General features: G+C 47.3%; 1 protein-coding gene across 1 annotated transcript in view; it reads left to right on the forward strand.

Annotated features, from left to right (window-relative positions):
• LOC115310062 (neprilysin-2-like) overlaps positions 1-21,728 on the forward strand; it is a 56,824-nt gene that overhangs the window by 28,161 nt on the left and 6,935 nt on the right. The window contains exon 3 of the mRNA XM_042290386.1: positions 21,602-21,652. Within this exon, the coding sequence (XP_042146320.1) occupies positions 21,602-21,652 (51 nt within the window). The remainder of the gene's footprint in view (positions 1-21,601; positions 21,653-21,728) is intronic.

A 21,728-nucleotide genomic window follows, 5' to 3' on the forward strand; every position in this document is an offset into this window, starting at 1 on the left:
TGCAACCAAGGAGCTGCATGGCCCTCATGCAGCTTCTGTAACACAGAAGGAGGTGGAGAAGATGGACGGGGTTGAATCCCTCCCCAGTACATCTGCCACCCTCCCGTCAGGTTTTGGTCGTGGCCGCAGGTTAGGATCTCGCAGCTCCGACCCTCCCAAGTCGGCAGGCAAGCCTGCTTGCGGAGCTCAGGAGAGCGGTGCTCCTGCCCTATCCACCTCCCCATCTACCCCTGAGTCTGACCAGGAGGAGATGCAGTGGCAGAATCCGAAAACCAAGCAAAAAACTAAAAAACCTGTGATACCTCCGAAGGGATGATTTTTTTTTTTACTGTTCATCTGTGTGCTTATAATTTCATATCTTAATAATGGTTTCAGCGCTAATGCAGTGGAACTGTCGAGGGCTACTACATAACCTGGATGGTGTGGAGTTTTTGCTGGAGGAACACAAGCCACATGTGCTTTGCTTACAGGAGACTCATCTAAATCCCAGCCATACCAACTTCCTCAGACGGTACCAGGTATTCCGAAAGGATCGTCCGTGTTCTGTCAGTTCTTCTGGAGGAGTTGCGGTGGTTCTCCCGAGAGAAGTGCCCTGCGTACAGGTCCCACTGTCTACCTCACTGGAAGCAGTGGCTGTACGCTTCATGCTTCACAAAGCTCTGACAGTGTGCTCTTTGTATCTACCACCATCCTTTACTTTGAAATCCTCAGATTTTAATTCGTTTTTAGACCAGCTTCCTGAGCCATTCCTTTTGATGGGTGATTTTAATTGTCACAACCCTCTATGGGGGAGTACACGTCGTGACATCCGAGGAAAAATTATTGAGTCTGTGTTATTCTCTCGAACACTTTGTCTTTTTAACACTGGTGAGCCTACCTTTTTTAGCTGTCAACACCTTTCTTCATCATGCATTGATCTCTCCATTGGGACTGCCACAGTTTTCCCTAACTTCTCATGGCATGTGCATCTTAACCCATATGGTAGCGACCATTTCCCCATTATTTTAAAGTGCACTGCTCCTTCATGCTCTCTCATGACACGTTCACCACGCTGGAAAGTAGACCACGCAGACTGGGCCATGTTTGAAAGTGCATCTGAGATTAACCCTGAAACTTTAGTTGGCTTGGATGTAAATGATGCCTGCAAATGCCTTACTGCCTCTATAATTGAGGCAGCTCATAAAGCTATTCCGCAGTCTTCTACACGCCTTCCTGCTAAGCCAAAACCTTGGTGGACTAAGGAGTGCAGTGAGACTCGAAAAAAACAAAATTGTTCATGGGATGTACTACGCCGGTACCCGACCCCTCCAAATGTTTTAGCCTTCAAACAGGCTCGGGCGAAGGCTCGATATGTCCGTCGTCAATCAAAAAAGACGACATGGAAGAAATACACCTCCTCCGTTAATAGTCACACCAGTGTAAAAGTTGTCTGGGAAAAAGTGCACAAGATTAATGAGGATTATCGAGCCTTCTCCTTACCGCTTTTTGTTCTGCCAGGTGGTGTACTGCCTAGTCTTGAGCAGCAGGCCAATATTCTAGGGGAGCACTTCGCATCAGTATCGGGTTCATCGCATTACTCGGCTGCATTTTTTAAGCATAAAAGTATTATAGAGAAGAAAAGAATAAATTGCTCTGGAGGACTACGAGAACCCTATAATAGACCTTTTACTTTTCGAGAGTTACAGGCAGCATTAAATAAAAGTAAAAATACGTCCCCGGGACCAGATCGAATTCACTACTGTATGCTCAAGCATTTGCATTCCAATACCCTGCAGGCGCTTTTAAGCTTTTTTAACCAGATCTGGAAAGAAGAGGTCTTCCCAGATTCTTGGAAAAGAGCTGAGGTTATCCCGCTCCTCAAGCAAGGAAAAGATCCTTCATTACCCTCAAGTTACCGGCCCATAGCCCTCACAAGTTCCTTAGGGAAAACCTTTGAACGAATGGTAAACTCAAGATTGGTCCATTTTTTAGAGGAAAATAACCTCCTCGACAAGTTTCAGTGTGGTTTCCGTGCCCACAGATCAACGGTGGACCACCTCGTACGACTTGAGAAAACTATTCGTGAGGCTTTTGTCAATAGACAGCATTGTGTTTCTGTCTTCTTTGATATAGAGAAGGCTTATGAGACAACATGGAGGTATGGAATTTTGAACGATCTTGTCTCGTACGGAATTCGTGGCCGAATGCTCTCACTCATCAAAAGCTTTTTGGAAGACAGATACTTTCATGTCAAGCTTGGTACAACCTTCTCTCGTAGTTTCGTCCAAGAGAATGGAGTTCCACAAGGTGGTGTTCTTAGCGTAACACTATTTTTAATAAAAATGAACTCTATTGGAAAGTCTATCCCACAATCACTTTCCTATTCTCTTTACGTGGATGACTTGCAGATCTCTTGCTGTTCGTGTAACATTTCGGTCTGCGAGAGACAACTTCAGCTGGGAATTAATAGTCTGATGAGGTGGGCTGATGCCAATGGGTTTAGTTTTTCACCAGAGAAGTCAGTATGTGTCAACTTTTCTTTACGTAGGGGCATGATCCTAGAGCCTAGTCTGACCTTAAGGGGGCAGGCAATTCCTGTTCGTAATGAACACAAGTTTCTAGGAGTGATATTTGATAAAAAGTTGAATTTCCGTAGTCATGTACTTTACCTGAAACAGAAATGCTCAAGGTCAATGAACCTCCTAAAGGTGCTTTCACACAAGTCTTGGGGTAGCGATCGGGAATGTCTCCTTCGTCTCTATCACTGCTTGGTTCTTTCAAAATTGGATTATGGATGCATAGTGTATGGATCCGCACGTCAATCTACCCTTCAGGTGTTGGACCCGATCCACCATCAAGGTCTGAGGCTTTCCACTGGTGCTTTTCGGACGTCCCCTATTCCTAACCTATATGCTGAGAGTAATGAATATTCACTTGAAAAAAGACGGTTTTATTTAGGCTTCCAGTATGCATTAAGAATTCGCTCTGTCCCTTCTCATCCGATCCAGGAAGCAATTCAGGATTTTCGCTATGAAACTACATTCCAGAACAAGCCATCTGTCGTACCCCCTTTTACGCAGAGAATTAAAACATATTCACAGGCTTACAACCTTGACAGTTTCAGCCTAGTTGCCCAACTTCCACTGGCAGTTGCTCCTTGGGAGTGCGTAGCACCCACAATCAGTTTTACTCTGATCAAATATAATAAGCGGCAAACTCCTGTTGCTGCCCTGCAGCAGGAGTTTTCCCAGGTTGCTTATACGTACAGTGACTGTAGGAGTTTCTTCACAGATGGTACTAAGAGTGACTCTGCTGTTGGTTGTGCTGTTATAAGCGAGACATGGAAGGTTGTTAGGCGTCTTGATGCCAGAGCCTCAATATTTACTGCAGAATTATATGCTTTAATTTTAGCTGTTGAATTCATTATAGAAAACGCTATCGAGCATTCTGTTATCTACTCTGATTCTCTCAGCGCTTTAAAGGCACTTGCTTCTTTGGAAGTACCAAAGAATACCTTCGTTACTAGGCTCCGGAACATTGTGCACACTGTAGCAAAATCAGATTTACACATCAATTTCTGTTGGGTGCCTAGTCATGTCGGTATTCAGGGAAATGAGGATGCTGATAGAGCTGCCAGTACGTGCATTGAGAGGCAAGTGGATATCAAGGACATTCCGTACACTGATTACAAACACAGTTTAAAAAAGCAATCCAGAAAAAGTGGCAGTTAGAATGGGACACGGAAATACACAACAAGCTTCATTGTGTGAAACCTACCCTGCGGGAATGGGCAAGTTGCCGACACAGGGAGCGCTTCTTTGAGGTTGTGCTCTGCCGTCTGAGACTGGGACACACCCATCTCACGTATGGGTACCTCCTACGAGCAGAGGCAGCTCCGAAATGTTAACACTGTAACGAGTCTTTGAGTGTCTTGCATATTCTTATCGTATGTCCTAAGTACCATCACGAACGCACCACTTTTTTCTCTACCTTTTTCCGGAATCGCGTCCCGTTCCACCCGGCATTATTATTGGGTGATGAACCTCTTGTGCCGCTCCGTCAAGTCTTTAAGTTTCTAGATAGCATTGGCATCCTGCATCGGCTATGAAATTTAGTTTGTTTTCTTTTCTATTACGTTTACCTGAAAATTAGTGGTGGCAGAGAGCCGGCGATTTTGTATCGTCGGCACATTTTCCATACTTCCTTGCGTGAATGAAATTCCTTTAGAGTGCCTCTGGTTAGTGGAGCATTCGTTAAAATTTCTGGAGGCTTTAATAGGCCTGTATCTTGTAAGGTTTTAATCATTTAGTTTCCATAGTTTTAAGATGGAACTACCTACTATAGGTCTTTTCAGTATTGCCTTTAAGTTACCTTGTGTTTGGCACACTATGGCCTTAGTTGCCGCTGTGCCATTAAACACCTAAGTTTCTTCTTCTTCTTCTTCGAGAGCGGGAGGGAGGACGCTTTCTTGGTTATGTACCGGTGCGTTCCCAGTGGGACCGTCAGAGGCTTTTACCAGGCGTGTTCATCTGAAGTTTACGAACACCGGGAAAACCGAGAGGCTATCAGTTTGGAAGAAAAGGAGAAGGACCACCTCGGGCACGAGAGAAACGGGGGGCTTGAGCACAGAAGGAACGACGGCATCCACGAGCTAGGGAGCTAACCAGCGCCGGTCCCAGAATTAGATCCTTGCTGTTAAGTAAAATGTTTAGTTACGTTTCTCGATTGTTTTGACCGGTTACTTGACCCGTACGTGGTGAGAACAGCTAGGGACGCTACAGTGGTGACCCGGTTTTGAAGAAAACGCAACAGACTCAAGCCCCATCATGTCGCACACCGACGGTTCCTCATCCAACAGCGGCATCTGGGCAGTCACGCTCAAGCTGCCAGCCTTCTGGCTGGCGGACCCACAGCTGAGCCAGCGTGCAGGTCAAGTTCCAGTTTGCGACTTGGCGTATTACATCAGACACGACCACGTTTCATCATGTGGTGTCCAGCCTGTCGCCTGACATCGCCACAGAGGTGCGGGACCTCCACTACAACCACCAGTAGAGAACGCGTATGACAAACTAAGGCTCAACCTATCCGCCGGACAGGCGCCTCGGAACACAAAACGTCTCCAGCAACTGTTTACCGTCGAAGAACTCGGTGACCGGACGCCTACGCAACTGCTGCGTCGAATGGAACAGCTCCTCTGGGACAAGGCGACCACCATCGACGCTTCGCTTCTCCGGGAGCTATTTCTGCAGCGGTTGCCAAAGAACGTGCGAACGGTAATTGCATCGGCAGGAGACATCGACCTTGTCCGGACTGTCGAGCCCGCCGATAGCATCATGGAGATCTCGGCACCATCACTGCACGTATGAACAGTTCATGCCCAAAGCATCTCGGAAGAGGTGCGTTAACTCCGGGCAGAGGTTTCTCGCCTCGCCGACATGATGGCACAAATGCAAGCTTCCCGCGGCCGCAGCGCATCACGAAGACGCCGTCGACACCAGTCTCGCTCCTCGTCACGCGCGAGGTCAGGCGAGTGCTGGTATCCTCAACGGTTCGGCGTTGCAGCTCGCAGGTGTGAACCTCCATGCTCGAAATCGGAAAACCCGAGGGCGGAGCACTAACGGCGGCAAGCGCTCTAGGCAATGAAGACAGCCGTCGATCATTGTTTTTTTGTAGCGGGCCGCACCACCGGTGAACGCTTCCTTGTGGAAACGGGTGCAGAGGGTAGTGTGGTTCCAGCAACCGCTGAAGATCGCCGGCATCCCTGCACGTCGCAGCTCCGGGCCATCAGCGACATGGCCATCTTAACGTACGGTGAGCGTTCACTGACTCTCGATCTCAGACTGCGGCGAACCTTCCGCCGGGTGTTTGTTTGTGCGGCGGTCCCACACGCCATAATCAGAGCCGATTTTCTGACGCGGTTCGGGTTGTTGGTGGACCTCAAGGGAAGACGTCTTCGAGACGTAGTGACAAGTATGTCAATACAAGGCATCGCATCATCCCTGCAGTCCATCAGCACCACGTTCGCGTTTCCACCTGATGAATCAAAGTACGCCAAGCTGCTCGGCGAGTTTCCGGAGCTGACGCGTGTTGGACCCGACGAGCGCCCCATCAAACATACCGTGACGCACCACATCGAGACGCCGGGCGCCCCGGTTCACGCACGTCCACACCGACTGCCACCAGACAAGCTACGCATCGTCCGACAGGAGTTTGAGCATATGGTTGAGCTGGGCTTTGTCCGATAGTCCGAGAGCTTCTTGTCGACACCCCTTCACATGGTCCCCAAAGTCCACACCTGGGGACTGGCGCCCGTGTGGAGATTACAGAGCCCTCAACCGGATCACATCTGAAGACCAGTACCCGATACCACATATTCACGATTTTACGGCATCACTCGACGGCGCTACCATTTTCTCTAAGATCGACTTGGTACGCACCTACCATCAAATTCCAGTGGAGCCCTCAGACATTCTGAAGACGGCGATAACAACGCCCTTCGTTTTTTTCGAGTTCGTGCGTATGCCGTTCGGACTTAACGATGGTGCACAAACATTCCAACGTGTTATGAACCAAGTGTTACGGGGCCTGCCATATTGTTTCGTCTTCATCGACGATATACAGTACTCGTGGCAAGTTCATCTACAGACGAACACATCGAACACATCCGAACAGTGCTTACTCGCCTGGCTGAGTATAGAATCATTATAAGTGCGGCCAAGCGCGTGTTTGGCAGGTTTGAGCTCGACTTCCTGGGACACACAATCAACTCTTTGGGTAGCCGCCTTCTCAACATTAAGGTACAAGCCACTCAAGAATTCCCGAAGCCCAAAACAAAGAAGCAACTCCGGGAGTTTCCTGGTATGGTAAACGTTTATCGTCGTTTTCTCCCGGGTTGGGCCGAGAACCTCCAGCCACTCTGGAGGTGCTCTCGGGCGTGAGTGGCTCCATAACGGAGCTAACGTGGGATGAGGCCACTACATCAGCATTTGACCCCGCCCGACAGCTACTTGCCAACAGCACCACGCTTGCGCACACCAAGGACGCCCCACTTTCTGTGGTCACCGACGCGTCGGATATCGCTGTCGGCCTGGTGTTACAACAGAAAGTGAACGGAGAGTGGCAACCACTTGCATTTTTTTCTCGCAAACTAACGCCCACCGAAAAACGGCACAGCACCTTCGGCGGTGACCTACTCGGTGTGTACCTGGCTTTACGTCATATCAAACATTTCGTGCAAGGTCGCCAATTTTTTGTGCTGACAGATCACAAGCCCCTTGTCCACGCTTTTAAATCTCTGAGACCCTACGGTGGCAGTCACTTTCAGAGGGAACTTCGGCAAATGTCCTGCATTTCCGAATATACCGCAGACATCCGTCACATCCAGGGTGCCGACAACGTCGTCGCGGACACTCTGTCACGGATAGGTTTTTGCACCGTTGATTCTCTGGCAGCCATCGACTTCAAAATATTGGCCCAGATACAACGCGGTGATGCACAACTGCGGGAACTCCAAGCATCACACGGTAGGCTCGTCTTCTGAGAGGTTCCCTTTCCCATGTATCCTGTGAACCTCATCTGCGACACTTCGACGGAACCGCCGTGCCCATTCGTGCCCGCACAGTTTCGTTGCCAGATTTTTGGCTCCTTTCACGGATTGTCACATCCCGGCATCAAGGCCACACAACACCTTTTAAAATCCCGTTTTGTGTAGCCTAATATCAAAAAGGACGTACACCAGTGGGCACGCACCTGTTACAGTGTCAGCGCTCTAAGGTCCATCGACACACAGTAACACCATTGGCTCGTTTGATCTGCGTGGCGCCCGTTTCGACAACATACACATAGACATCGTATGACCGCTGCCACAATCCCAGGGACAAGCATATCTATTAACGAGTGCCGATCGGCACACACGCTTGCCAGAAGCAATTCCGCCACCCGACATTACTGCGAACACAGTGGCACGCGCGGTCGTTCCGCACTGGATTTCAAGATTCGGCACGCCCTCCACAATCACAACTGACAGGGGACGGCAGTCCGAATCTAATCTCTTCACCAGCCCCATGACCATGTTGGGATCAAGAAGAATCCGAACGACCGCGTATCACCCCGCCAGCAACGGCATGGTGGAGCGTTTCCACCGCCAACTCAAGGCGGCCCTCAAAGCACACCAGTGTCTGGACCGGGTGGCGGTCCAGCCACTCGTGCTTCTCGGCATACGCACGGCACTTAAAAGTGACATCGGTTGCAGCGTAGCTGAGCTGGTTTACAAAACCACGCTCCGGCTGCCAGGTGAATATTTTGTATTGACACCAGCCGTTACCTGTCCGGACCCCGGGAGTTGCGCCACCAAACTACGAGAGGCCATGAAGCAGCTCAGCGTCACGGCACCTCGCCAAGCTCGAGCCCGTCTACTTTCATCAGCGACGATTTGGCGACCGGCACTCATGTCTTCCTGCGATATGACGCAGCGAGGAAGCGTCTTCAACCACCCTACGATGGCCCGTACAAGGTTCTGCGAAGAATGTCGAAGACCATGACTTTGAACACTTGCGGAAGGCACGAGATTGTAATTTTGAATTGGGTGAAGCCAGCTCACTTAGACCTTGCTCCACCTGATCCATCCCCAAAGGTGGTGGACTTCGACCAACCGGGAACGTCGTCAATAACTACGTCGACCTCACAGGACCACCCATCTTTTAAATCTTCGGTCGACCGTTCATTCGCCACTTTCTTGAAACCACTACAACCACATATTAAGATACGGTCGGGACGACACGTTTACTGGCCAATCGTTTCGACAGCGAAGACCTTACAACGCAAGCCACTACTCGCCGTTGTACATCACCCAGAAATTTTCCCCACACAGTCATGGGACGTCGCTGAAGAATCGTTCGTTTCCCCACTGGAGGGGAGTACGTAGCGGTGCGTTCCCGGTGGGACCGCCAGATCAAAGTAGAAATTTGGGCTAGTTGGTGCATGATCAGTATATACAGCGCCAAAAAAAACGACAGGACAAAGACGAGAATAAACCGGACGAGGCGCACTCGCAACTAAAGTTTATTTAGGAAAAAACACATAACATATGCGCCGTTAAAAACGCCTATTCATCCCATCAATCCAGAAGACTTCTTGATAAAATCAAACTCTTTCCCTGAGAGGGCAAGGGAAGGCTCGCTAACGCATTCATCTCCCTTTGTTCTAACCTCAAACGCCTCGTGCACTTCTCGGCATATTTTATCTTTATATTTCGCCAGAACCTTCACATCATGCAAAAACTGGTGAGCACAGGCAGCGACTACAATGAACAGCTATATTGCCAGACGGGCTTGCTCTCATAGCTGCCGCATGTTCCCGTGCACGATCATTGACACATCTGCCAGTCTGGCCGATGTACACGGAGCCGCAAGTCAGCGGAATTTCGTAAACCACTCCGACGGCACACTCAGCATATTTGGTTTTGTGTTTTGTGCCGCACTGCTTCTTGTCTGTCTGAGGGTTATTGATTCTACGGCACAAGCGTGCCATCTTTTTTGGAGCTGAAAATACTACGGGTACTCTAAACCGCTGTGCAACTTTCTTTAAATTATGGGACATGGCATGCAAGTACGGAATAATTACCGGTCTTGTTTTTGGCTTCTCTCTTGCCCGATTAGTTGCCCCTTTGAATTTTTTTTAACAATCCTTCCGCAACCTCAGCCAGACATCCTTGTGGGAAACCTCCCTTCTGCAGGCGTGAAATCTGTAGATTAAAGCTGTCTTGCACAGAATGTGCACAAGATCGTTTTAGGGCCATCTCCGAACACGTGCTAGCAATGCCCCTTTTTACTAATCTTGAATGGGCAGACTCGTACGGCAGGATGCGTTTCTTAGATCTTGGCTCGTACGCCCAACATATGTTATATTTTGAATGGGTAGAGCGATCGCTGGATGGCGTTGTAACCCAGATGCCCGATGTGTTTTCCTCGTGTTCTGGAGGTCTGAGGTTTACGCACGAGGAGCCGGTAGAAGGGACACTACAGTTTCTTGACCTAAAACTACGCTTTCTGGAGAGCCACATATGCTGGGCGTACGAGCCAAGATCTAAGAAACGCATCCTGCCGTACGAGTCTGCCCATTCAAAATTAGTAAAAAGGGGCATTGCTAGCACGTGTTTGGAGATGGCCCTAAAACGATCTTGTGAACATTGTGTACAAGACACAGCTTTAATCTACAGATTTCACGCCTGCAGAAGGCAGGTTTCCCACAAGGATGCCTGACTGAGGTTGCGGAAAGATTGTTAAAAAAATTCAAAGGGGCAACTAATAGGGCAAGAGAGAAGCCAAAAACAAGACCGGTAATTATTCCGTACTTGCATGCCATGCCCCATAATTTAAAGAAAGTTGCACAGCGGTTTAGAGTACCCGTAGTATTTTCAGCTCCGGAAAAGATGGCTCGCCTGTGCCGTAGAATCAATAATATTCAGACAGTCATGAAACAGTGCGGCACGAAACACAAAACCAAATATGCTGAGTGTGCCGTCGGAGTGGTTTACGAAAGTCCGCTGACTTACGGCTCCGTGTACATCGGCCAGACTGGCAGACGTGTCAGTGATCGTGCACGGGAGCATGCGGCAGCTATGAGAGCAAGCCCGTTTGGGAATATAGCTATTCATTGTAGTCGCTGCCCGTGCTAACCAGTTTTGCATGATGTCAAGGTTCTGGCGAAATATAAAGATAAAATATGCCGAGAAGTGCACGAGGCGTTTGAGATTAGAACAAAGGGAGATGAATGCGTTAGCGAGGCTTCCCTTGCCCTCTCAGGGAAAGGGCTTGATTTTATCAAGAGGTCTTCTGGATTGATGGGATGAATAGGCGTTTTTAACGGCCTATATATTAAGTGTTTTTTCCTAAATAAACTTTAGTTGCGAGTGCGGCTCGTCCTGTTTACTCTCGTCTTTGTCCTGTCATTTTTTTTGGCGCTGTATATACTGGCCGCCAGAGGTTTTTACCAAGCGTGTTCATCTGAAGTTTACGAACACTAAAAAAACCGAGAGGCTATCAGTTAGGAAAAGAAGAAGAAGAAGAAGAACCAACTCGGGCACGAGAGAAACGGGGGGCCCGAGCACAGAAGGAACGACGGCATCCACGAGCTAGGGAGCTAACTAGCGCCGGTCCCATATTTAGACTCTTGCAGTTAAGTAATATGTTTAGTTACGTTTCTCGACTGTTTTGACCTGTTACTTGACCCGAACGCGGTGAGGACAGCTAGGAACGCTACAGTTACCATCGCGGCTTGAGCTAGCTCTGCAGCTACCGTCAATGCCGGTGTCTTTGGTTGGCTGAAGACTACCTGGTCGAAGCGGAGGAATGAGTCCAGCAACTCATCCAACGAAGCAAAGAGTCAATCGAAGTAGTGCTTTCGTGGTTTGTCAGAACGTGTTGCCAGGATAACCCTGCATTTCTCCGCCTCCGTCTCCGGGTAGTTGCACTCGTCGATCAGCTCCAGCTTGCGGAAGGTGAAGTCTGTGCAGGACTCTGCCGAAAGCTGACTTGCGCCGAACATCATCTATTTCGCTGCAACTGTCGTCGTTACAACCTGTCCAGGTTGTAACGACGACGGAAAGCGGTCTTGATTGGCTCCCACGTCATTTTCTTGATTGTCTTCAGGTGGTACCTTACCAAACGAAGTCCTTTGATGGCAGCTTGGATACAATCAACGGAATGGCCTCACTTGGTGCCACTTTAAATGTCTGTGTCCAGAAATCCATCTGGTGAAAACAGGCTATGATATCCTTGCCTAGCTGAGGAACCAAGCTCACAGCCACGTTGGTCAGCGACTTTGTCGGCCGGTCTGATGTGACTGCAGTGTCTGCGGCTGACTCAGCTTGAACAGGAGCTTTTTTTCCTGTGTGCCTTGGGCCTTCTTTTCTTGGCGGACTTGCTCTCCGAAACGTCCTCGATACAGATCGCGCTGCACAGCGATTCTGCCGACGATGTCGTCCTTATATTTGCCTCGAGCTGATCAAGACGATCCACGACAGGTGCCAGCAGTCCGCAGATCAAATTCTCTGTTGCCTGTATCTGTCTGTTGGTGGCGACGTCGCAAGGACGCGATATGTCCTCCAGCCGGTCGATCGATTGCGCAGAGGTCGCGTTCTTGAGCTCTGTTAGCTGTAGGCGTAGCTGATCCACCTCGGCTTTCATGATCTCCGTGTCGCTGACGAGTGATTAATATGCGGCGTCTCTTGCGTCGTCATCCAGCCTTCGGAAAGCTTCGATTAAACGTTGGGCCATCTTAGAGTTACCTTGAAACCTTGGCCGTCCAGGCGACAGTGGTTGGTGAAGACCTGCTCGAAGTGAGTGCCGTCCCCACATAGGCTGTTAGCGTGAATTTTTTGAACACCCGGGTCCCCGTTCGCACGCCATATGTGACGATTTGTTGTGATCGTCAAGAAAAATAGGCTCAGGAAACACACGTCAACCTCCGAGATTCCATGCAGAACTTACTTTTTATTTTTATTTTTATTCCTTTTCCTTGTGCTCGCACGTGCGGCACCGGAGCTCGTACGAGCCGCACGAGTCGTCTTTTGCGGCTCGTCAGAACATCCCTCGTGATGTTCCGATATCTTAGGAGGAAAGGGGGGGGGGGGCGATGGAAAGTGTAAATGTCTATCTGAGCGATTGGAGAGTTAATGAATTCTAACGTTATTTAGAAGCCCTCCGAAATTTTAGCTCGGGCGATGGTCACTCCGCTGATCTCGACGTTGTTTGGACGTGACTACTGTTCCAGTTGAGCCATTTGTGTTTTTAAGAAATCTGTTGTTCGTTACCAACTGTTGACTGTTCTCTTTTATTGAGTGTTGTCCTTTATCAGGCTTCCGCACTTTGATTTTAGTTCTTTGACATCTTTGCTCATAAAGGTAAAGGCACGTTCACACACTTGCGTTCAGAGCGACCGCTACGACTACGAACAATTGCAACCGGTTCGAACGACTAGTTTCCTTGGCAACGAAGCTAGAAACGGCTGTTTTGTTCCTATTTGTTCACGACGCGAGAAGTTCATGCGTGCTGAAAGTTTTCCCTACGTTTGGGAAAACGCAGAGCGACCACAACGACAGACCAGTCTTAGGTCGAGGAGAGTTTGGCCGCGCGCGTTGCATGCCGGTCGTGGCATCTGCTGAAAAACATGGCGTCGGTGGCAATCGTCGATGTGGTCGGCGTGGTGAGAGCTCACAGTTCCTAAAGCCCCTCTGTCCTGAGAAACGTGACGACATTCATTGTTGTGGAAATGCTCGAGACACGCCGCGCGTCACTTCTGGGAAGAACGTGGCGTCTGAAATCAAGCTCGGCGCTGTGCTCTGCCGCCATGATCTTCTCAAGGGCTGCACGTTGCACGTGCATCGTGCATCGGCGCATCATGTGCTACATTTGAAACATTAAGGAGCTTTAATAGGGAGTATTCACAAGCGGCCATAGCTGTGTGCGCGAATGCTCCACTGTTCTTTTGCGACGTGCATTCCACACCATCAAGAGTGCCGGTCTTATCAGCCTATTGATGTGAGCTCGTTTTGAGCATGCGCTCTAAACAGTACCCCCAAATATGGCGTCCAGTGAATACTCCCTATAGTTCCGCATAGAGCACTATTCTTGACTGTAAATTCCCGTGGTGCGTTGTGATCATAAACCAGCAAGTCCTAGAATAATAGATCCATTCACAGGTGCGGCAATGTCGTGGCGGCATCCTCGAGAAAGACAGCAGAAACGCTCGTGCTGTCGTGTTTGTTTACCTCGAGTGCAGTCAACACCTCCAAGACAGCTTTAAAGCCTGCGCGTTACATCACATGACGTCACGTTCGGGGGTCCCGCACGGGCGCTGATTTGATGCGAGTGTCGCGTCAGCGTTCGCGCGGGACTATGATAGGAAACGAGCCCCACGGCTAGCGCTGACGCGGCACTCGCAGCCAATCAGTGCCATTGCGGGACCCCGGACGTGACGTCATGTGACGTAACGCGCAGGTTTTGCTGTCTAAGAGGTGTTGGTACAGTGGTCCTTTTTTTAGTATGTGCCCTCGAACATCGCCCGGATTTCATATTTTTCGAACTACATGCGTGGCCTCAAGTTCAAGGTGTTGCTGGTGCCTACTGTACTTAAAGGCTTGTATGAAGGATACGAATTTTCATGCTTTTTCATCACCCGAGAAAATGAGTAGTTTTAGCATTCTTGAACGCTCCGAGCGTCTATATGATCACTAAATCATACCTCTGCGTTGCTATATCACTGCTAAAATTACATGGTTTCCTGTAATCGTAGAAAAATTGTGTGGCGAAATTTGCACTATTGCTATAGTCGTGTGTTAGAGTCGCCATCGTCCAAAACGGCGAACCGCATCTTTTTTTTTTTTCTTTTTTTTTCATCCACTCGGTTTTGAGAGCCTATCCTGGAAACATAAAAATTAATAAAACTTGAGGGTATAAAAACTCTCTGTCCATTGTTTGTAACACCTGTCAGTGGCAAAGCGTCCCCTTCTTTTTACAGGCACCAAGGAAATAGCTGAAATAGGAGAAGCGCAGCTGTGCTGATGACCTGCTGGGCTTGCTGCAGGGCTTGCAGGAGTGTGTACCCGCGGCGCACAGCGGTCGTACGGGTCGCTCTGGTCACAATAGACGCAGTCGTAGCTAACGCGCTCGTTGCAGATATCTAAACGAGCCTTCAAACTATTTTTGCGCAGCGTGAACTTTGTTCCCCGGTGTGCAGAAATGTTCATAGTTTGCTGCTTCAAAGCTGTTTTCCTGGCTTTTTTTTTATAAAAATCCAACATTCTGATATTTTAGTTAAATATTTATTCAAGGGGAACTCTGCCGATCTTCTGGTAGACTTCGATCTGGCTGAGAATCGGCAGACCGCGTCAATACCCCTTTTTTAACTTATAGCCAAAATATTTAATAAAATAAAACTTTGGCGTGAAGTTATTGAATTTTCAAGCTACGCCAGCCGCGAGGGTTCCAGGGGGGGACTCTCTACTGGCAACAATGAAAAATCCCAACTTTTCTCTACCCGCGTGCGTCAGCGGTGGGCAGGCAGACGAGCGACTCGGGCAGCCGCGAAGTGGCTTTCCGGGCGCCAAGGATCGAGATTATTTTTTTCGCAGCTTCAAGGTTGAAAGTTTCTTTGCATTGGGTAGCAATCTGTGCTCCGCGATATATTGTAGGAACAGTGTCGGGAAAAAGCTTCCTTTTTACAATTGTTTTCGTGAAAGAAAAAAAATTCGTTCCCCGGCAGGCAATGGAGGCCAGCCACGTCAAGGTGCTTTTGCGCGAGCTGTGTGCCGAAAGAACTAGTGTCATGTGAAACATTTTCATTTACGCTCGGAATACTTTATAGCCACGCGCTGCGAGTTGAGTATCCTTCAGCAGCTGGAACAGCTTCAAGAGCGCCCAGCGCAAACTCAAGCCGGCTGTGACCAAAAAAAGAGCGCTAATAATATCGAGAGAAATAGTACACAATCTAGCGCTATGGTCGACATTTTGCACAGTAACATTTGTTGTTCGCAATTATTTGAGTTTTTTTTTTTTTTTTTTTATAAACACTATATTTGTTTCAGACGTTGAATCTAGCGCGGGCTACTCTCGGAGTTCCACTCGCGAGGCCGATATGTTAAAGACGAAAAGTGAAACGTCTAAACAGAGTTTAAGTCTGAATTTGGAGAAGACTTTCGACATATTGCTATTCCTGCCTGCTATTACAGAGCTTTATGGTGCAGGTGTTGAGCTCCATTAATATACCATAGAGCCTTTGCCTGGTTTGTCAAATGGTTGGCGCGCAATATTCTCTGCAGAAGAAGTGTTGAAAACGTCGAATTTATTCTATTTAGGAAAAATGTTTTATAGGGCAGAAAAGCTCTTTTTTTAAATCATGAAGGTATTAATTTCGTTGAGGGGAGGCATGCAAATTTATAGCTGATGAAACACTGTGCTAAACCAAAACTTAATTTAAAAAAAATCTTATATAAAATTACTCCCGTCCCATGTGCTCTTGTGGGTGGGCGTTTGAACTCGTTGCATACTACTCCAAAAGTACACAAACAAAATACGCGTACACTATTGATAGTAACTTTTGGTAACTCATTCTGAATTAAAAGTTTTATGACGTCTTTCTGTACCTTACGAACTGTTGTATCTTCAAGCAAATATTCTTTATTTGAAGATGAACAGTGTATTTGTGTATTTTATACGCGTTCCATTGCAATTTGATGTTTGGCTTGGTGTTTACGCACTTCTTTTAATTGCCATTTCAACACGACCTTCATGACCAGTAACCTGCCATCTGATCAACACGAATGCAGTTCATTCCATGGTATACATTTCATTGTTTACGAGAATCGCAGTCTACATTCTGTTGGGTCCCAGCCCAGCACGCACATGTTCGTCGCTTTAAAAGGCGAGCAAAGTATACGCACCACACGCACGAACGGTGAAAATGGCATTGACCAGAACCGCTTTTCAGAAATGGTGTATAGATCTTTTGCTAAATTACTTAAGCACCAAGGAGCATATTAATGCCACAAGAGTAGTTACACGTGCTGGCGCCTGCAACAGTAACTTGTCTAAAGAAAATCTAAAACAAATGGCACGTTCCTTCAGGTTATACGAACGTGTGGGGCACCTGTACGCCTAGTCTGAGCATTTTCCGTGGTGCTTTGGCAATTTGTCAGAAAATTTATTAAATGACTCTTCAAACTTTCTTCACCAACCATCTTCTAATAAAAAGAGACTGGATTTACAAGCGATTTCAGGAAACTAGCTAGTCGCGGCTTCAGCGTACCGAGCTGCAAAAAGGGTTTTATCAAAATTACAATTGCTCCCGTTTCACCTTTATTTTTTTACTTCCTCATGGTTAAGCACGTAGGCCACGGTCCTACTTTGTGCAAATATCGATTATTATCCACATCAAATACCACGAACGCCAAGGTTTTCTCGCAGTTACACGCGAGAAAGGCGGGCGCAAGCGTACCCGATTGCCGGCCGCGCCTAGCTGCCCACCGGTGACGTCAAGCTTGGGTGGCGGGGAAAACTGGGGAAAAACTAGAGAGTACAATGTTTCGGTTTCGGCAGCAAACAAAATATCACTTTTTTAATTGACTAGAGTGCATCTGGGAGAACAAGATAGCATTTTGGAATCAGGAAGCCATCCACATTCAGATGATGCCTTTGGATTAGGTAGCTCGAAAAATCGGCGTAGTTTCCTTTTAAGTCCTGAATTCCTCTTGCCAGCTCTTGATTGGTAGGCATATTGCACGACAGCACAGACAACTACGGAGGATATCTAAGCAGCTGAGAAAGCGTATTTGTAGAAAATAAACGGCTTAACGTACTTAACATACCTGTTGGGAGCGAAAAAAAATATCAGCTGCTGCAGTGATGTTACTCGCTGCTTAGATCGCCTCACTATGCCCGGGACAGCCAATGTTGTCTTGGTTTTGATGATTGATGCCGAATATTGGCGTTGCCGGAAGCAGGGGTGGCGGCTGCACTGCTCGTGACGGTAGGGATGATGAGTGGTCAGTGATGCGATGTTGATCTGCTGGGAACAAAGCAAAATTTCATCTGCTGCGGTGATGTTCCTGGCTGCTTAGTTCGCCTTCCTCCGGGGTCCGATTTTCATCACCGCGAGAGCGAGTAATAGCTTTCTTCTACCGGAGCGAGTTCACAAACCGTCCGCACATGGTTCGCTTGCTAGCGCTAGCGAAGAACGGGTCTTGCCTACTACAAAGTGTCATTCGGAGAGGCAAATAAACAGGAAAATACCGTACAACGTCTTCTAACAAACCTAAAAGAATAAGTGGATCCTCTGGTACGAACCGACTGTTGGGGGCAAGTGAGATCGAACGCGAGAAGAAATTGTGGTCGTGTGCTATTCACGTTCGCTGCGATTAACATTCCTTGCTTTTTCAAAAATCCCAAGTTATTCAGCTGCTGTAGACCAAATAAATTAACTGGCGCATAAAGAATTCCCAGTGCAAGCACATCAGGGGCTGCAAGATTTCTCTTACTGTATGTGTGTTGGTGATAGCGTTTCGACATAGTCAGTAGCACTTAAAATTCTAACGCATTTAAAACACGTACATGCCTGAAGTTGTGAGCAGTCGTCCAGGCGTAATTGTCACAACAAGGGCTTCTGGCGGGGCATGAAATAGCTGCCACAACGATGGCACGAGTTCATTTCTGCTCCAGGGGCGGTACGGTTTCTGGTGATGCGTGTATCTCTCCCCGGCGGCTAAAATCCCCGCAATAAGGATTTTCTGGTCACATGACTGGCGTCATAAGGACAATGTACCTATAAACAAAATCTCCGCGTCAAAGATTCTTTGATACGTTGTCAATGCTACCGTAGTTTCCCGAGTGTTGCAGCCACGGTGTGCTCTCGCAGCTCACCATCGCTGCGACAGCACATGGCTTCGTCTTGCGATATTGCGTCACCGGCGGGATCCGTGTGTGATTCGAGCTGACTGTAGGCATCGATGAAAATGAGGTCCAACGACCCCTGTCACTGGCTCAGAGGTTTATGTCTTCGTAGCAGCAGCTTCTCTCGACGTCAGAGAAAGATGAAGACTAAGACCCATTTGACGTAGGTTACTTCGGCAGATATTCAAAATCCTTGATTCCGCGTGTTCGAGAGGGTCTCCGTGGAGCGATGATGTTGCGGATCGGCTCTGTAAGCGTGCCGTAGTTGGAGTACGGTCTCGCCGGGTTTAGGAACGCCACAACTTTCCCGGTGGCAGGATGGACTCTTTCAGCAGTACAAACTTTCAACAGGCTAATAAAAAAAAATGTTTTGCGGGTGTGTTTCTACAACCTGAAGTTAGTCTGTCTCAAAAGGCGACATGTCTCTCAGCTGTAGATAAGAAATGTAGCCAGTGCAGTAGAACCTCTAGCCTGGGGTCTCTAACGTGCATAACGCAGTAGTGATATATGACCGCACGCCGGTACGATGCTCATCCGGATCGAAGTGGGCAGAGGTGGGAATTGAACCCAGGATCCCTGGGTTCTGCAACTAACTGGCTGATGAAAAGAACTTAGGAACGCTGACGGGCACCCCGTACAAGTGAAAGAACAGAGACCGAGACCGCAGGGGACGCATATCCCAGACTCTAACCCCAAACAGCCGCCATGCCTTCGGTTAGTTCCTGCTATGCCCCTCACAAATTTTATTATCAAAAATTAGTATTCTACATAATGTTGAGAATATAATTATCATTATTAAAATGTTTCCAAACGACAGCGCTTTCTCATCAACCACCTAATATGATCGTCGGTCAGCGCCAAACCTTAAGAGCGTTGCGTAACACGTTAACTGCTATTCCACCATGTTGACTCGGAACGTGTAAAGGAAGTCAGCATAGGACTGACTGCCTTGGCGTTTTTTTTTTATCTATTTCTGAACTTCATCTCGAAGGGCTCTGCGAAAAATCTGTAACTTATAAGCAGCCTCGCCTTCGCACGATCACAGTATCAAAATTGCTCATTTGTGAGACTAGCAATACCTTCTGAAACTTTTCAAGGAAACAGTACTAGAGGACGAAAGGGCCAGGACTCCTTTCAAAAAGACATGTTTGCAAACTCAATCAAAATTTAAAAAAAAAAAAAAAAAATCAATGACGTTTTTAATTTTAAATGGCTGCATTACCTCACTCATCTGAAAGAACCCAATGCCGCCGCCATCATGAATAACATTCGTGCCTGATGCCACACTCTCTATTTCGCATCTCTTAACAGTTAGTTTTTTTGTTTTTTTTTAATTTAAGGTCCGCTTGCCTTTCTTGTTCTGCGGTCTGACGAGCCGCGTCTATTTCTCGATCTCTTCGCTCCTCTGCCTCTCGGGTATTTTGCCGCACCCGCTCCTCGGCCTCTCGAGTCATTCGACTTTGTCTTTATCAGTATTTATTTCTCTCTAAGAATAAGTTAACATTTTTTAAACTGCTCAAAGGAAATAAATTTCCAGTTCTCTGGCAAAATCTAACCTATGAATCTTTCTCAGCTTCGAAAAATTCATCGTGAGATGACGATTACCATGCTAAAATAAAACGTATTTCAAAACAAACTCTGCATAAAACCTGCACCCTACGCTTATTAGGGTACATTGCACTCAAGATAACTTCTGAAAACCTCAATAAAAATCGTTTCCAGAAACTTTTTTTCAATGTACAGCTCACCTTTGGCTCAAAGGAATCCTAGGGGAAAGTCACAACAGGGAAAAGAATACCCGCATCTAAAGAAATTTTTAAATTTCCTTTAAATTTCCCTTGATCGAATGCCGGGTTGCTTTTTCTCGCTAATTTAGTCACGGTATATAGATACCTGGCTGTACAAAAGTCGCAGCTTGCGTCAGAAACAATTTTTCAAGACCTGGCACTGCTCCAGAACCAAACGCATTCGGTCGTTGAGAAGCGTTCAACCTTGTTGAAACGGCTAGCATCTCGGCGTAGATATTTTATGGTGACTTGTCTGACATTTTAAAATGTGTTTATTAGGTTCCACTTGCTTATTTCGAAGGTGCCGGAGAACCATTGTTTCCAATATATATAAAAAAAACTTCTTGTTTATGTTTTGTTGTTTGGGGGGGGGGGGGGGGGGGGCGGGGAAAGAAAGCACGTCGACTCTTCACAACGTTTTTTTACGCATTTTTAGGGCACCAATAAGCTAATTCTCAGACAAATCAATTTCACGCAGATGTATATTCAGATGGGAATCCATTGAGACAAAGTTCCAAAGTTGCATTTTCGGTACCTCCAAGACGCTTTGTTCTTTTTTAATCCTGTATCTAAGGGGAAATGCTTGCCACGCATATTGTGCTAACCTGTATGAAAGCCTTAATACGTGAATGGAAAGTTGGGTATGCTGGTATAGCGTTCATGGTAAAATCAACGTTAATAAAAACAAAAATGAGTCAAGAGAACAGGGCTACGCGCTTAGATATGGTGGGCTTGAAACTTAGATATGATAATCGCACGAGCGAGAGCGGTCCCGTGACTCATTCCCACAAACCTCAGCAAAAGCGGTATGCCGGAAGCAGCACATCCTTGTACTTCAAGGTAGTAAAGGGGGACGTGCTGAAAAGAAGGGGATAAAGGACAGCAACATGAACGGCAAAAAGGACGAGGAGAGGACAAAACATATTTCCAACTGCTGTCCTTTCCTGTCCTATTTTCGTCCAGTTTTCGTCCTTTTTGCCTTCATTTTGCTTTCATTTATCCCCGTAATTTTACCAACGCGCTCTAATTCTGAAAATAAAAAGGCCTTGCTGGAAGAAAAATGGGCACATTGAGCATTTTATCATCTCTGCAGTGGATTTGTTCAGGCGTAAATGTGAACACGGCCGCTTATTTTTATATATATTTCAAAAGTATTAACTGTTTTTAGCCGTCGTGCTGCCACTTTCCGCTTACAGATGGTACCTAGGTAATTGTGACACATCTAATTAGGCTTGAAGCGTGGGACCGCTCTCTAGTCACTGGGAGAAGCGAGCGATCGCTTCGTAAATTTTCGGAAAATGCTACATCCGTGTTAATTCACGCCTGCTGAAAGTGTGCTGACTGATCAAAGAATATCTTCTTTTATTCTAGTACCGAAGTCACTTCCTCAAGTGGAGAAGCCACGTAAAAATGTGTGCGACACAGACGTGTGCCAACATGAAGGTAATGGTATCATAAACTATTCGTAGGTTATGGGCATGTTCATGTGTATTTTTCAGTGTCTTGTCATTGACTCATT

The sequence above is a fragment of the Ixodes scapularis genome, unplaced genomic scaffold (assembly GCF_016920785.2).
Source record: "Ixodes scapularis isolate PalLabHiFi unplaced genomic scaffold, ASM1692078v2 PGA_scaffold1__304_contigs__length_218370807, whole genome shotgun sequence".
NCBI classification, from domain to species: domain Eukaryota; kingdom Metazoa; phylum Arthropoda; class Arachnida; order Ixodida; family Ixodidae; genus Ixodes; species Ixodes scapularis.